The sequence below is a fragment of the Ailuropoda melanoleuca genome, chromosome 7 (genome assembly GCF_002007445.2).
Source record: "Ailuropoda melanoleuca isolate Jingjing chromosome 7, ASM200744v2, whole genome shotgun sequence".
Classification (NCBI taxonomy): domain Eukaryota; kingdom Metazoa; phylum Chordata; class Mammalia; order Carnivora; family Ursidae; genus Ailuropoda; species Ailuropoda melanoleuca.
The window spans coordinates 59,759,170-59,770,739 of record NC_048224.1 but is presented as its reverse complement, the minus strand read 5'-3'; the positions used below and the strand labels follow the sequence as shown (position 1 = coordinate 59,770,739).

The 11,570-nt window shown below is 66.5% G+C and overlaps 2 protein-coding genes across 5 annotated transcripts in view; one reads left to right on the top strand and one right to left on the bottom strand.

Moving 5' to 3' along the window:
• Nucleotides 1-5,016, top strand: part of AGPAT2 (1-acylglycerol-3-phosphate O-acyltransferase 2) — an 11,222-nt gene extending 6,206 nt beyond the window's left edge. The window contains exons 2-6 of the mRNA XM_034664849.1: nt 630-763; nt 1,223-1,398; nt 1,667-1,762; nt 3,493-3,565; nt 4,302-5,016. Coding sequence (XP_034520740.1) covers nt 630-763; nt 1,223-1,398; nt 1,667-1,762; nt 3,493-3,565; nt 4,302-4,477 — 655 coding nt within the window. The 3' untranslated portion in view covers nt 4,478-5,016. The remainder of the gene's footprint in view (nt 1-629; nt 764-1,222; nt 1,399-1,666; nt 1,763-3,492; nt 3,566-4,301) is intronic.
• EGFL7 (EGF like domain multiple 7) overlaps nt 70-11,570 on the bottom strand; it is a 17,337-nt gene continuing 5,836 nt past the window's right edge. For 2 of the 4 annotated variants that reach the window (XM_019805346.2, XM_002924636.4), the window contains exons 3-10: nt 9,020-9,141; nt 8,652-8,768; nt 7,707-7,822; nt 7,459-7,554; nt 7,169-7,333; nt 6,463-6,527; nt 5,878-6,040; nt 70-5,690 (exon numbers count right to left, since the gene is read on the bottom strand). In XM_019805346.2, coding sequence (XP_019660905.1) covers nt 5,668-5,690; nt 5,878-6,040; nt 6,463-6,527; nt 7,169-7,333; nt 7,459-7,554; nt 7,707-7,822; nt 8,652-8,768; nt 9,020-9,099 — 825 coding nt within the window. In that variant the 5' untranslated portion in view covers nt 9,100-9,141 and the 3' untranslated portion in view covers nt 70-5,667. Of the gene's footprint in view, nt 5,691-5,877; nt 6,145-6,462; nt 6,528-7,168; nt 7,334-7,458; nt 7,555-7,706; nt 7,823-8,651; nt 8,769-9,019; nt 9,142-11,570 lie in introns of all 4 variants that reach the window. The other 2 variants (XR_004626649.1, XM_034664848.1) reach the window with 2 other exon arrangements.

The following is an 11,570-nucleotide window of genomic DNA, read 5'->3' as shown; positions in this document are numbered from 1 at the left end:
GGGGGGGGGGCTCCTCCTCTGCAGGGGTGCAGGGATCCCTCTTTGGGGTTTTTATTTCATTGTTTTATAAAGATTTTAGAAGTCATCTCTACACCCAACATGGGGCTTGCACCTATAACCCCGAGATCAAGAGTTGCGCGCTCCCCGACGGAGCCAGGCGGTTGCCCCTCCATGTAAGGTTTTGCTAACACGGCGGAGAACCAGACCCAGCCTGTCCCCGGGGGCTCTCAGCCTCCAGTCCCCTTGCAGCTGCCCCTGGCTGAGCAAGCAGGGGTGTGGGTGAGGGCCGGGCCACACGGCAGGTCCCCACAAAGCAGACGCAGAAGAGGACGGCCTCCCCTTTGCCAGGTGTCCAGCCCCCGGAGCCTTCGCTTCTTTCTGTCCTTGGTCTTCCCTGTTCCTGCCACGGTGACAGGAGACCGGGCCGCACTCGCTGACCCCTTGAGGGACAGGATCTGAAGGCTCTTGCAGGGGAAGTGAACTCAGGGTCGCGCCAGCAGCCGCGAGAGGGCAAGCCAGGGCTCCCTCTGCTGTGGGTGTTCCCGACAGAACTTCCCCGGCTCCAGGCCAGAGCCCAAGACAGGGTGCAGGGCAGTGGGGACCTGCTCACGGACATTGTCTTCTCTCAGGATCATCAGATGGTTTGTCATGAAGTTCAAGTACGTATTAGGCCTTCGTTTCGAGACCAAGGGTCTCCAGAAGCTGGAGGTTGACCACCCCTGTGTCATCATTTCTAACCACCAGAGCATCCTGGACATGATGGGTAAGCCAGGGCCGCAGAGGGGCTGGTGGGAGAGCTGGCCCTTTCTGGCTGCAGGCTCGGCCCGGGGACAGCGGCCTGGTCTTTGCAGGGGAGGGGGGGTGCTTCAGAGAGGTGGAGGCTGGGCCCCGATGAGCTGGTGGGCAAGGGGAGCCGACCCAGGCCAGGGGGACCCGTGCCTCCCTCCAGCCACATGACAAAGCCGTGCGTGCGTGCCTGACGCTGGGTATGGGGCTCTGCCACCCTCATCCCTGCAGCCGGGAGCTCTGCTTCACCCCTCCCTTTACAGGCGGGAAACAGGCCGAGAGAACACAGGACTTGGCCGGGTAGCCAGTGGCAAGGCATGACCCGGCTCAGGCCTGTTGGTGGTCGGGGCACAGGGCTGGCTCTCCTTCCCGGGGAGGTGGCTGCCAGGCTCCGAGCCCGACCCCCACCTGCCTGGTGTCCCGTGGCCACCTGCAGGCCTGATGGAGGCCCTGCCTGAGCGCTGCGTGCAGGTCGCCAAGCGGGAGCTGCTCTTCCTGGGGCCCGTGGGCCTCGTCATATACCTCGGGGGTATCTTCTTCATCAACCGACAGCAGTCCAGGACCGCCAGGACCGTGATGGCCGACGTGGGCGAGCGCATGGTCAAGGACAACGTGAGCGCGGGGCCGGCGTGGGCGAGCGCGTGGTCGGGGAGAACGTGCGCGCGCGGCTGGGGGCCTGCTGGGCGGTGCAAACGCTCCGGGTCGGCGGTAGGTGCCGAACCGCACATCCGCGCCGGCGCGTGGAAAGGTCGGGAGCGGAGCGTAGGCGCTCGCGCGCGTTCCCGGTGGTGGCCTCAGCTGAGAAGCGGGGCGCTTGCGAGGGGGCCCCCGGGGCGGGGAGGTACAGCCAGGCTACAGCTGCCTTCTCTCCTCCTTGCAGCTTAAAGTGTGGATCTACCCTGAGGGCACGCGGAATGACAATGGGGACCTGCTGCCTTTCAAGAAAGGTGCCTTCTACCTGGCGATCCAGACTCAGGTGCTCCAGGGCGCTGCCCTCCTAGCCGGGCAGGGAGGGGGTCCAGGTTGGCTTACAGCTGAAGGTGGCTGCCTGGCGAGGCTGGGGCCACTGGGGCTCAGGGACCTCCTCCCACTGGGCAGGCGTGGGGCCTCCTTGCCCCTCCAGCACCTGGTTTCTGGTCTGTTGGAAGCGCTCCGAGCACCACGGCTGATGCCTGATTGGGTCCGCCAACCAGCTTCGGCACCCCCCTTGGCAGCTAGTTGGCAGGGGCCCCCCAGGGGAGGCAGGGGTGGCAGGCCTGCTTGCTGGACTCTCTGGGGAAGGCCGAATGCTTGCTCAGTCCTGCACAACTGTGGGCTGGGGCCAAAGGAGCCTGGCCTGAGGGGGGCGGGGCGGGCAGAGCGGGCTGAAACTCTGCAGTGGGCCTCTCTACCTTACTGGACCCTGAGCTCCAAGGTGCAGTTTGTCCCGGGAGGTGCTCGGGGGTGATGCCCGAAGAACTGGGGGTGCATGCATCCCCGGGCAGTGCCTCCTGGTGGGTAAAGGGTGCTGTGCCCCACTCTTGGTTCTGTGTTAGAGGAGTTCGTGTAGGGAAAAGCTGTCGTCTGAGGTCAGGGGAAGGGGCTTTCGTTCTGCCCAGTTAGGGTGTGGGTGGTGGCTGGGCAGAGGTCTGCTCTTGGGCACGGCATCTGGCCCAGGTGGCCTCTGGCGCCTCCTGGTGTCTGGCCCGGAGCAAGGCCATTGAGCTCTCCTTCCAGAGGCTCCCAGCTCATGGCCGGAGGGGGTGGTGGTGGTGGTGGTGGTGGTGGAAGCAGCAAGTGAATGGGGCGGAGGAGCCTGGGCTCTGAGCTCTCACCCCCGGGTCTGCAGCCCCTCCTTCTGGGAGGTGGAGAGCACTCCTGCCCCCTGCCTGGGTTTGATGTCCCTTCCCTTTGCTGGTGGCATGGGAGAGAGGCTCGTGGGAGAGGAGAGAGGACACTGAGGAGGCTGTGGTCAGCCTCAGCCAGCAGATTAGACGTCACTCCTTGTCCTCTCCCCTCCCCTCCTCCCTGTCTCCCCCCAGGGCCTCCCAGCCTGTCGCCTACCTGTGTTCCAAGCCCACAGCCCTGCTGGTACTAGGGAGAGGCTCCCTGACTGCCAGGGTTAATGATCACCCCCAGGGGCCGTTTCCGACCCTGGTGTCTTCCAGGAATACCAGCAGACGCTGTCTGCTCCCCGGCTACAGCTGCCCCCGGCCTCCCCAGGATGGTGGAGGGGTGGACAGAAGGAGCTTAGTAACCTCCAGCTAAACTGCACAGGGCCTTGTTCCCCTGGGTAATCTTAGGACCCAGCGGGGCACAGACGTGAATCACAAGGACATGTGCCAGCCCAGGAAGGCTTCCTGGTGGAGGGGACGCTTGAGTGATGATGTGCAGGATGAGTTTATGGAATGCTGGGGGCAGCTGTAGCCGGGGAGGGGGCAGGGCCTGCTGGTATTCCTGGAAGACACCAGGGTCAGAACCGGCCCCCTGGGGATAATCATTAACTGAGGGCACGAAAGGTGTCCCAGGCCAGGGGGTTAGTGCGTGGCAGGACCCTGAGGCAGGTCACCTTGACTGTCCTGCAGCCACAGGCACTCCCGGGACCCCCTTAGGCAGAAGGCAGGTGGGTGGCAAGGCAGGGCTCCCCCACTAGCTCATCCCTGGGGCCCAGGGCGGGCTGGGGTGGGCTCCCGTGTGTCCTCAGGCATCACGGCTTCCTGTCCACAGGTACCTATCATCCCCGTGATATACTCCAGCTTCTCCTCCTTCTACAACCCCAAGACGAAGCTCTTCAACTCAGGTAGCACCCCGCCACCTGTGCCCACCCCGCCAGCTAGCGCACCTGCGGGCGTGTCTCCTCCTCAGTCCCTGGGACTCCAGGCCCCTCCTAGTGTAGTTCCCGTTTCTGGGTGGTTACCGTAGGCCGACGGCGGTCGTGTGGTGAGGGAAGGAAGGAAGGGATCTGGAAGCCCAGCAGAGGGTGGTTAGGCCCAGGCCGGGCAGCAGCCTCCCAGGTCCCCCACGCCCACCAGCATGGAGCGTGGGGCCACTGCCCTTCCTTCCAGATCCCGAATGTGGGCACCTGGTGCCTGGGTAGGAAGGTGGGGTCAAAGGATGAAGGGCAGCAGGGGGAGGAGCTAAGCTCTTCCCCCGCCCCGATCGTGGTGGAGGCTGGAAGTGGAATGGTGGATGTGGGGTGCCCGGGAGGAGGCGGGGGGCACCTTCTGGGGGAGGAATGTTCTGTACCTCGGGTGGGCCTTTAGGGGCATATACAGTTGTCAGAACCTACCGGGTGCATACTCGGGAGCTGTGGCTTGGATTGTGTCGATTATTGTCAAATAAAAACCAACCACCTGAGACCAGGGTGTCCAGGAAAGACCCCGGCCTGGCCCTTGGGAGGCCCATAGGTGGCCAAGGAGGAGGAGGACGGGGGTTCAGGTGGCGGCATCAGATCAAGGACAGGCTGCAGTGTGGGTGCCAGGACAGGGGGCCCGGGTGGGGGCCCCAGGCCACTGGTGCTGCTCCACCCCCAACAGGAACCATCAAGGTGGAAGTGCTGGATGCCATCCCTACCAGTGGCCTCACTGTCGCCGATGTCCCCAAGCTTATGGATACCTGCCATCAGGCCATGAGGACCACCTTCCTCCGCTTGTCCAAGACGCCCCAGGAGAACGGGGCGACTGCAGGGCCTGGTTCCCAGCCAGCCCAGTAGCCGAGACCTGGGGTGGGGCAGGACCCGGGGGGACAGGATGGGGCCGGCCGGGGGCGGGGCCTGGCTAGAGAACGGAGGGACCTCTTCCCCTGCCCTGGCCGCTAAATATCACAGTGTCCTGCTCCCGAGGTTCCCCCGCTTTTATTCGGGCCCCAGATAATAGGAGGCTGCCTCCTGCCATCGGCCTCAGATGTCCCCCAAAAGGATAGTCAGCTGGAATGTCCCCAAGAAGCCCACGCTTGTGCCTCCTGGACGCCGGAGCAGGGTGGGGTCCGGCGGGGCCGACAGGCAGGGCTGAGCTGCGGGGCTGAGCTGCACCCTCCTGCCTGGGCCCGGGGGGCACGGAGGCCGGCTGGGCGGCCCGGCCTCTGGGAGAAATGGGACTCTGGGGGTGTGGCGAGACACCTGGTCCTGTGCAGCCTGGGCCTCGGGGAGAGCCACGAAGCGGAGGTCCTTGCCCTGCTGGCCTTGGGAGCAAGCCGGCCACACAGGCACTGCACTCCGTCCGCGTTTTTTAATAAACAAACTCTTGGAAGCGCCTGCTGAGTTGTGGTCAGTCGGGGCAGGCCGGGTGCTACGGTGCTGGGGCTGCCCTCACCTCCTCCAGGGGGCACTCCCTGCCCCCCGCAGCGTCCCCCTCCAGGGGCCAGGCCCACGATCATCCTGCGGTAGTTTTTCCGGGGGCGGCGGGCACCCCAAGGGTGGGGGGGAGGAGGATTTGCTCTTCGGCCCCTGGCTGGGGAGTGGCACCAGCTTATCACCGAGGGCCAGCCCCACCTTCACAGACGCCACCGCCTCCAGCCCCTGTGGGAGCGGGAGGGCCGAGAGCCTGTGTAGGACGAGGGCCCAGTGCGGCTGAGAGCCCCCCTGTGCCCCAGGCTGCCCCTTGGCCCTCCTGCCAGCCAGCAGGTGGCCCCCATCGGCTTCAGAATGCCCTCCAGAGTCCACCAAGGACACAGCAGCTCCTGAACCTTCATTTTATTCTGTTTCGACCCAGATTACAGGTGCCCCCAACCCTCGTACCTCCCCTCAGCCACGGGCCCGCTCACTGGTGCTGGCCGGGCTGGGGCTGGGTCACACCTAGGAGGACCCCCTCCTTCCACCCTGTCTTGGCTTGAAGTCCCCCTCCTGCCCAACCCAGCACAGTGGGCACAGGCTCTCCGGAGCCCAAGCCGGGGGCCCAGGTGGCCTCACAGCTCCTTCTTGCAGGAACCTGTGGACGGACGAAGGGCTGAGGTCAGAGCTCACTGCTCCCTACCCTCTCGCCCCCCCGCCCCCCACGGGCAGATCTGCCCCCCTCAGCCTGTGGCTGCCCTGGCCCAGCCTCTGGCCTCTGTGGGCACAGACCGGCCCCAGGTCCCAGGCTCCTGGGGAGCTCTGTGTGGGGGGGTGGCACTCACAGGACCCCAGCTGCTCCTCCAGGAAGGAGATCTGCTCACTCAGGGAGTCGATGCGGTCCAGCTGACGGAAGGAGTGAGCCAGCAGGCTGCTAGGGTCCGGGAGCCCGTGCTCCAGCGCCCTCAAGGCCAGGCTATGCAGTGGGGCCAGCACCAGCTGCAGCTTCTGTGGGCCAGACCGAGGGACCCTCTCTGTCCCACAAGGCTTTTAGGGAACCCTGTGGCCAGTAAGGGCTCTGCAGGGCCCAGGATGTCCACCAGAGGGAGCGTCTGTGCCAGGAGAGCCAGGTGCATGGGCAGACGGACACCTCGTGAGCCCGCCGGGCAATGGTCCCCAAAGCCTGGGGTCCCGGGTCAGAGGAGCTGGGGGGGCAGACCAGAGCTTCCAAGGGGTCATCAGGCCGACGGCCCCATAGAAAGGCCTCAGGGACAAAGGGAGGGGTGGGCTGGACCTGGCTTCAGGCACTCTGCTGCCCGAGGGGGCACAGCCAAGCTTGGCCCCTCCTTCCCAGGGCCACCCCCGCGGAACCCCACAATCACCCTGAGAGTCTGCACTACACCACAGGAGACACGGGGGGCGGGCCTCACCTGCTCCAACACGTCTACCCTTGACCGCAGCCTCTGGACTTCCTCCTCCACGGTGCTGTCCGTGCCTGGGGAGATCCCCGCTCTGAGTCAGGCAGGCCCGGCTCCACACGCCACACCCCAGGCTGGCTGCTCCCCTCCACGGGGAGGCCTCAGCCTCCGCCGAGCGTGGGGCACAGCCCTGGAGGTGGGGCTTGGGCCCCACCCCCATTCTAGGCAGCGGGGCTGGCTCATCAGCCCGCCCGGGCAGGTGCGCCCCCCCCACCCCGCGCCAGGGTCCCCACGGTGCTGAGCCGTCCAAGCCGAGGTCCACGTCGCGCTCTTGGTGCCAGGCTGTCGACAGCGCATTATTACTCACGGTACGAGTTTGAAGTGTCACAGCGCGTACCAAAAGTAATAATGTCCCGTCGCCAGCAGAGGTGTGGCGTCTCCTGGCTGCGGGGGCAGGGGCGTGGAGGAGACCCCGGGGTGGGGGGTCTTCTTCCACTCTCTCGGCTGAGACAAGGCCCCCCTCTCGGCAGGCCTCCCCACAATGCCCCCAAGAAATCACCACCCCTCTCTCCCCTGGGGAAGATCCCTGTTTCTGCCCAGGTGAGGGAGATGGCCTGCAGCCCGGAGTGGGAGCTGCGCCCAGCACAGAGCTACAGGGTGATGCCCCCCCTCCCCCCAGGCACAGCAGCAAGGGTGGGGGGGCAACTAGGACGCTTACCTGTTGTGGGGTTCGGGGCTACCCTGGGGGTCCCCCTCTCGGGCAGGCAGGGCACACCATCTGCAGATGGGCCGTGCCCTTCCCGACACTGGCACCAATAACTCCCTGCAGTGTTGACACAGTGCTGGGGGCACATGCCCCCTCCAGCCCTGCACTCGTCCACGTCTGCAGGAAAACGGGTGTCAGCTAGGGAGTGGCCTCCAGCACCCGCCTGTTCGTGGTCCACCCCTGACACCCAGAGAGGGGCCCAGAGGACCCTTCCCCGCTGGAAGGGTGGGAGGCAGCCTCACCTGTCTGGCAGGTGTCGCCCTGCCATCCCGCAGGGCAGTGACAGCGGCCTGGCTGGACACAGCTGCCTCCGTTCTGGCATGGGGGCTGGCATATGGCTGTTGAGGGGGAGGCCCGTCACAAACTGAGAGGGGTCCCCAGGGCCCTGCAGGCGGGCAGCCGGGGAAGGGGTGCCATACAGCAAGGAGGCACTCCACTCAGGCGAAAGCAGTGGGTGCTATGTCCAGGTCTGCAGAGCCCCAGCTCTCACCTGCCCCACAGGCCCTGGGGAGCCCGCTGGTCCTCTTCCAGCCGGGGCAGCAGGCATAGCGAGGCCTGGGGGCAGCCAGCCCAGGGCTGCGGCGGTAGGCGGTCCTGTAGATGGTCCTGCGGGATGGGTAGGGGCAGGGAGTCAGCAGCAGCCCTGCTGGTCTCCCCAGTTCTTCACCCTGCCTTCCCTCTCTGGGCACTGGGCCCTTGGACGCTGACGGTGCCCCCCACCAGCAGTGCTCAAACCACAGGCAGCCTCCGAGGCCTAGACCCCCCGCCCTGCCCCCGAGCAGGGGGGGAAGGGGGCGCTCACTAATGGGGCATTCCCGGCCCCTCCTAGGCCAGCCTGCTTAGTGGAAGGGGCAGGGAACATGGCCCCGCCCCTCGCTGGGCCCCACCCACACTGCCCCCACCTTCTTAGCCAGCAGGGGGCTATCCCACAGGAAGGTCTTTGAGAACCCCACAGACGACGAAATCTCTCTAAGCCACATTTCCACAGCTGAGCACAGGAGGACACACGCCCCTCACGCTGGCGGCCGGCTAGGCCGCGGGGGTGTCCTGGGGGTGTGGCGGTAGGGTCTCCATCTGTGACCGCTGGGGGCTGTCATGGGGAGAGGGGTGCCCACTGGAGCCCGGAGGCAGTTTTGGCGAGGCAGGCATCACCGCAAATGGATAAGAACTTGCAGCCAGCACCCGAGAGCAGAGGGTAGCAGCATGGGTGAGCCCCCCTCCCCCCAGGATGAGGGCGGGGGAGCAGAACGGGATGACGTGTGAGGTGACTACAACCGCAGCGTGGGATCAGCACGGCCCAAGTCACCATGGGTCTCAGCCTCCGCATCCCCTCGGACGTGGGCCCGGGTTTCCCACCTTGGGGTGCACGGCCCTCCGGGGCCTCAGGGTTGATGTGTGGCCAGTGGGGGCCGCTGCAGTGGGCGGGGGCGCTCACCGGTAGGTGCTGCAGGCTCGGTGCCCATCACAGGTGGTGAGGAAAGGCTGGTACACTCTCTGAACGAAAGACTCTGACTCGGGGCCCCTGGGAGCCCCGGTGGCACACACCCTGCGGCTACGGGGAGGGGGCATGGCAAGTCAGTCCACAGCCTCCAGCCCAGAGCCCAGACCCTTCCAGCCCTGGAACCAAGGGAGCCAAGGATCTGGGGAGTGGGCTTCCCCACGTCGCCACAGGAAAGACCGTCAGCAAGAGCCAGAAGGAAGAGCCATGCCTCCCCGCAGTCCGGGGGTTGCCCCAAGGGCTCCCGGCTGCCCACCCCCAGCACTGCCGCAGCCGGTGGCCCGAGCCCCCACGCTCTGACTCACCCAGGCCGGAAGACGTGCTCAGTGCCACCCACCGCCGGCGCCAGGAAGCACAGGAGAAGCAGCTCCCTGGAGTTGAACATGGCCCGTGTCTGCAGGTGGGGTGGCCTTCTCCTCAGGGGGGCCTGCGGCACAAGGTGCACCCCATAATGCCCTCTGCAGAGCCCTCCTGGAGCCCGTGCCACGGGGGGAGACTGTTCCCTGCTTGCACACCTGCCCAGCCCCACCGCTCTGCTAGGACCTCCTACTGCAGCCTAGTGCCAGCAGGAGAGCCCCCAAGGGCCGTGCCAGCCGCCCCCTCCTCCCACCCGCCTCAGCGAGGGAGGCCAGCCCTCAGCCCCACCACCGCCACCGCAGAAGGGGGCAGCCGCAGAAGCCGGCCCCTTTGCCTGGGGCCAGAGGCATCCTGGCCCAGGTGAACCTGAAGGCAGCCGCAGCGCCAGCAAAGTCCGCTTGGGAAGGCAGGGGCCCAGGGGGAGTATCTGGACCAGCTCTCCCTCCCCTGGCTGGATGCAGTACCCTCGCATCATGGACGGCAGTCCCCATCCCAGTCTGCAGCTGGGGTGGTAGTGGGCAGACCCGGAACCTGGCCCAGCTGGCTGGGTCCTCCTGGCCTTCAGTGTCCTCATTTGCCAAATGGGGAGCGGGCCATGGGGATGGCATGGGGGTCTATGAGGGGGTGCGGGTGCTCAGCACAACGGGCCACATGGTCCTTCTCAGACTGGGGCAGAGCCCGCGTGGGAGGGGGTCACTCCTACCCTGGGGTCAGACCGGTCTGCTCCAGGGCTCCGGGGACAGTGGTGTGGGGGGAGGGGGGACTGGAGCAGCCCTCCCCACATGCCAGTGGAGCCAAATGCCATCCCTCTCTTCTGGGGATGGACGCCAGGGACCGGGGAGAGCATTCCTGGGAACGTGAGAAAGCTCAGCCCAGAATTAATGGTCCGCAAAGAGCTGAGGGGCCTGTGCGGTGGGGGGAGGGGGAGGCTGTCCACATGTGCAGCCAAGCATCTGGGTAGACGGGGCGCTCCAGCACCGCACGGAGGCCCCAGAGGGGCTGGGTTCTGCCCAGGCGGGCAGCCCCTGGCCCTGCAGGGCATCCAGCAGGAAGGACACGGAAGCCAGCCGGACTTCTTCGTGGGAGGAGGTAGAATCAGGGTAGGGTCGGCCCCTTCTCTGGGACTCGTTTCCTCGGAGACACGACTAGGGTCTCAGGCCCCTCCTCCAGCTCTGACAGCTGGTCCCATAAAGAGTGACCACCGTGAGCAGTTGCTGAGCCCTCGGGCCTGCCAAGCCCAACGCCAAGGGAGAGTGATGCCATGACGGGTCTGTGGGGACAGCCGGGAGTGGAGTCCTTGCTCTGGGCCACGGCAGCCCACGGACCCAGGTGAGGCGGGAAGGCAGCTGGAGCAGAGTTCTTCCTGCACCCCCCGGTTCCCTGTGGTGGCCCAAGAACGGAAGCCAAGGTGTTGGGACTTAGTTTGGGGGCAGGGCATGTCCTGTGAGCCAGCTTGGGAAGAGGAACTCTGGGAGTGGACCCTGTGGGGAGCACACTATTAGGGGGCACTCCTGGGGGTCTAGGCCAGAACTGGAAGGGTGGGAACAGGTGGCACTGGGGAGTGGGCCCTGGAAGGCAGGGGTGGCCCAGGGCCCCGCGGGCTGGGCAGGAGCACTCGAGGGTTCCGCAGAGGTGCGCTTGCCAGCATCAGGTGCCCAGTGGGGGAGGCCCACGGCTTGCAGATGTAACTGCCCCCCCCCAGACATCCACCCCAGCACCTCCCCTCTACTCATTGAAAGCGGCTTAAATGGGGCTCATGCTTTGAAAGAGGAGAGACTCAAATTTTGAAGTCAGGCTTTCTCCTGGGCTGGAGGAGGCCGATGGCGCTGCCCAGCTCTGCTGGGTCGGCAGTCTCATTTCCCTTTGCAGCCCAGCTGGGGCGGGGGTGGCCGCGGCGCCTCAGGTTGATAAGCATTAACGTCCCATCCACCCCCAGGGTCAGCAGGAGCCCAGCCAACCACCTTCCCTTCCACCTGGCCGCGGGGCATCCCCGCAGAGCCCACGGCGGGGGGCGGGGGGAGCTGGGTCCGCAGAGGGAGGGGCCTGACTCGCCGCAAAGCGGCGGCCCGGGGGCCCCCCTTCCACCGGGAGGGGTGCTCTGGACGTTAGGACCCTGGCAGGGCGGAAAGGCGGGGTGACAGGACATTGGGGAAGCGTCCTCTCCGCCGCCGGCCCCATAGCTCCCCTCCCCCTGCACGCCGGATCCGCGGGGGTGGGGGTGAGGATGGAGAGAGACACGGGGTCTGGGGCCTGCGAGGCCCTGAGCCAGGCCCTGGGGGACGCTCAGGGCCCCCACGCGGGTGAGGGGCTGCGTCGCCCCCGGCCCCAGCCCCCCGCGCGGCCCGACTCGTCGCCTGTTACCGGCAGGGGGCGCCCTTTCCGAAGGCCGCTGGGCCCATTCTCCGGACCCGGCGCAGGATCCGGGCAGGGCTGGGGGTCGTGTCCCCGCGCGCCAGCCCCGGCGCCCCCGGCCCGCTCACCTCTCGGCTCCCCGCCGTC